At 42.4% G+C, this 2925-nt stretch overlaps 1 protein-coding gene across 1 annotated transcript; it reads left to right on the top strand.

Moving 5' to 3' along the window:
* Nucleotides 1-427: 427 nt before the first annotated feature.
* LOC110001736 (tripartite motif-containing protein 16-like) lies at nt 428-2721 on the top strand. Its single transcript, XM_020657242.3, has one exon. The coding sequence runs from the start codon at nt 432-434 to the stop codon at nt 2112-2114; it is 1683 nt and encodes a 560-aa protein (XP_020512898.2). The 5' UTR covers nt 428-431; the 3' UTR covers nt 2115-2721.
* Nucleotides 2722-2925: the final 204 nt, after the last annotated feature.

The following is a 2925-nucleotide window of genomic DNA, read 5'->3' as shown; positions in this document are numbered from 1 at the left end:
AAGCTTCGGCTATTCGAACATTCATTTGTCGGGTAGGCAATCGAAAAGAACAATTTGGAGCTATGATCTTAAGAGAGATTTAAAAAGTATTTATTCCTTAAAACTTTATGTTTTCAAATGTGCAGCTTTTAACCGAGGCTTCTCTGAAAAGAAGTGAGCTTCTTTGAATCTATCAGCTTTGCTCCTCTTCCTGGAATAATTCGTAGTTCGATCAGCCCTCCCTCTTCTTCCTGCTCTCAAACACAGCCTGCTGCACTCGGTCCTCATACCTCCTGGTTCCCTCCCCTTTAGATCTACAGATTGAGGATGGGTGTAACCAACAAGAGCTGCACAGTCACATGCACAGTCACATACTTTGTAGATAAGAGGTGAAACTTGTTTTCAGTTATGAGGAAGTGAATCTCAGACAGTCGTTGTTACCGAGAGGAGAAATGGCGCAGAAAGGAGTTCAGCTGAGCCAGGAAACTATTTCTTGTTTGATCTGTCTGGATCTCCTGAAGGATCCGGGGACTCTTACCTGTGGACACAGTTACTGCATGAAGTGTATTAAAAGCCACTGGGATACAGAGGATGAGAAGACAGTCTACAGCTGCCCTCAGTGTAGACAGACCTTCACAGCGAGGCCTGACCTGAGGAAAAACACCATGTTGGCAGATTTAGTGGAGGAGCTGAAGAAGACTGGACTCCAAGCTGCTCCTGCTGATCACTGCTATGCTGGATCTGAAGATGTGGCCTGTGATGTCTGCACCGGGAGAAAACTGAAAGCCTGTAAGTCCTGTCTCTTCTGTTTGATCTCATTTTGTGAGAAACACCTCCAGCCTCATTATGATTCACCTGCCTATACAAAACACAAGCTGGTGGAGCCCTCCAAGAAGCTCCAGGAGAACGTCTGCTCTCGTCATGATGAGGTAATGAAGATGTTCTGTCGCACTGATCAGCAGTCTATCTGTTATCTCTGCTCTGTGGACGAACACAAAGGTCATGACACAGTCTCAGCTGCAGCAGAAAGGACCGAGAGGCAGAGAGAGCTGGAGGTGAGTCGACAAAACATCCAGCAGAGAATCCAGGACAGAGAGAAAGATGTGAAGCTGCTCCAACAGGAGGTGGAGGCTATCAATGGCTCCGCTGATAAAACAGTGGGGAACAGTGAGAAGATGTTCACTGAGCTGATCCGTCTCATGGAGAAAAGACGCTCTGATGTGAAGCAGCAGGTCAGATCCCAGCAGCAAACTGAAGTGAGTCGAGTCAGAGAGCTTCAGGAGAAGCTGGAGCAGGAGATCACTGAGCTGAAGAGGAGAGACGCTGAGATGAAGAAGCTGTCACACACACAGGACCACAACCAGTTTCTACACGACTACCCCTCACTGTCACCACTCAGTGAATCTACACACTCATCCAGCATCAAGATCCGTCCTCTGAGGTTCTTTGAGGACGTGACAGCGGCTGTGTCAGAAGTCAGAGATAAACTACAGGACGTCCTGAGAGAGAAATGGACAAACATCTCACAGACAGTGACTGAAGTGGATGTTTTACTGCCAGAACCAGAGAACATGACCAGAGCTGAGTTCTTAAAATATTCATGTGACATCACACTGGATCCAAACACAGTAAACACAGAGCTGTTATTATCTGATGGGAACAGAAAAGTAAGATTAACGGATCAGACCAATCCTTATTCTAGTCACCCAGACAGATTCACTGAATGTCGTCAGGTCCTGAGTAAAAAGAGTCTGAGTGGACGTTGTTACTGGGAGGTGGAGTGGAGAGGATTTGGAGTTGATGTAGCAGTCTCATACAAGAATATCAGCAGAACAGGGAGTTCGAATGAGCGTACATTTGGATGTAATGACAAATCTTGGGCGTTAGATTGTAACAACAACAGATATAACTTTTGGTACAACAATGTCAGCACTCCTGTCTCAGGTCCTCAGTCCTCCAGAGTAGGAGTGTACCTGGATCACAGAGCAGGTATTCTGTCCTTCTACAGCATCTCTGAAACCATGACTCTCCTCCACAGAGTCCAGACCACATTCACTCAGCCTCTACATGCTGGACTCGGGATGGATTATGCCTTATTTAATGAATCCAGTGCTGAGTTGTGTAAACTGAAATAGACAGAAGTCATTTCAGGGACGGGGGTTTTAATTCAGTGTTTAAACTCTGTGTGTGATTTGGGCCTATGTGTATAAGAAGCATGTCTCTAAATAATGGAGTGTAAACTAGAATTTCTCTCATGGGATTAATAAAGTATATAGAATTCAGAAAAACTATAAACCATTTAAAAAAAAGACGCTAGGCGGACAGGGGGCCTCATTTCTCTGGCTTTTATAATTGTTGAAAATATTTGAGGTAATGTAAGTACTCAACAAAAAAAATATATAACATGTTTATTAAATTTGTAATTAATTTTGATAAAAATAAAAATTCTACATATTATAACTTTAAATGTTGAACAGTTTATTTTTAATCTATTTTTGCTCTTATAGTCAAAATGTTTTCAACCTTTTTCCTTCACTTATACTCTTATAAACTCTTCTGCCTGTGTGTTAAAGTATTTCCATGTCTCTTAGTTGTGTTTCTGTGAGTGTACGATGGAGGCGCTGCAGTTCAATCGTACCATCCTGTGTTATATAATGACAGGGAAACTGAATGTTGACATGTTGGTGATTATCACAGGAAAATATGGCATGAAAATCAATCTGAAATCAGTCAATAAACGGATGATTGGGTGTTAATTGACTCCTGTTGTTTTTAGTCATTACTTTTCCTGAAGGTGTTTCATGACTAAACAAGAGCTTGGCAAATTTTAAAACTAAAAACAATGAAAGAAATATGAGAATGATCCTTCAAATGGGCTCCTACGTTATGTTATGTTATGTTAGTAGAGACAGGAAGCTGCTCACTCTTAAATCAGATCCCAGAGAG

The sequence above is a fragment of the Labrus bergylta genome, chromosome 15, assembly GCF_963930695.1.
Source record: "Labrus bergylta chromosome 15, fLabBer1.1, whole genome shotgun sequence".
Lineage (NCBI taxonomy): Eukaryota > Metazoa > Chordata > Actinopteri > Labriformes > Labridae > Labrus > Labrus bergylta.
This window is presented reverse-complemented; position numbering and strand designations above follow the sequence as displayed.

Bases quoted from the DNA above. Each gene is read 5' to 3' on its own strand.
- LOC110001736 (XM_020657242.3), top strand. From the start codon at position 432: ATGGCGCAGAAAGGAGTTCAGCTGAGCCAGGAAACTATTTCTTGTTTG.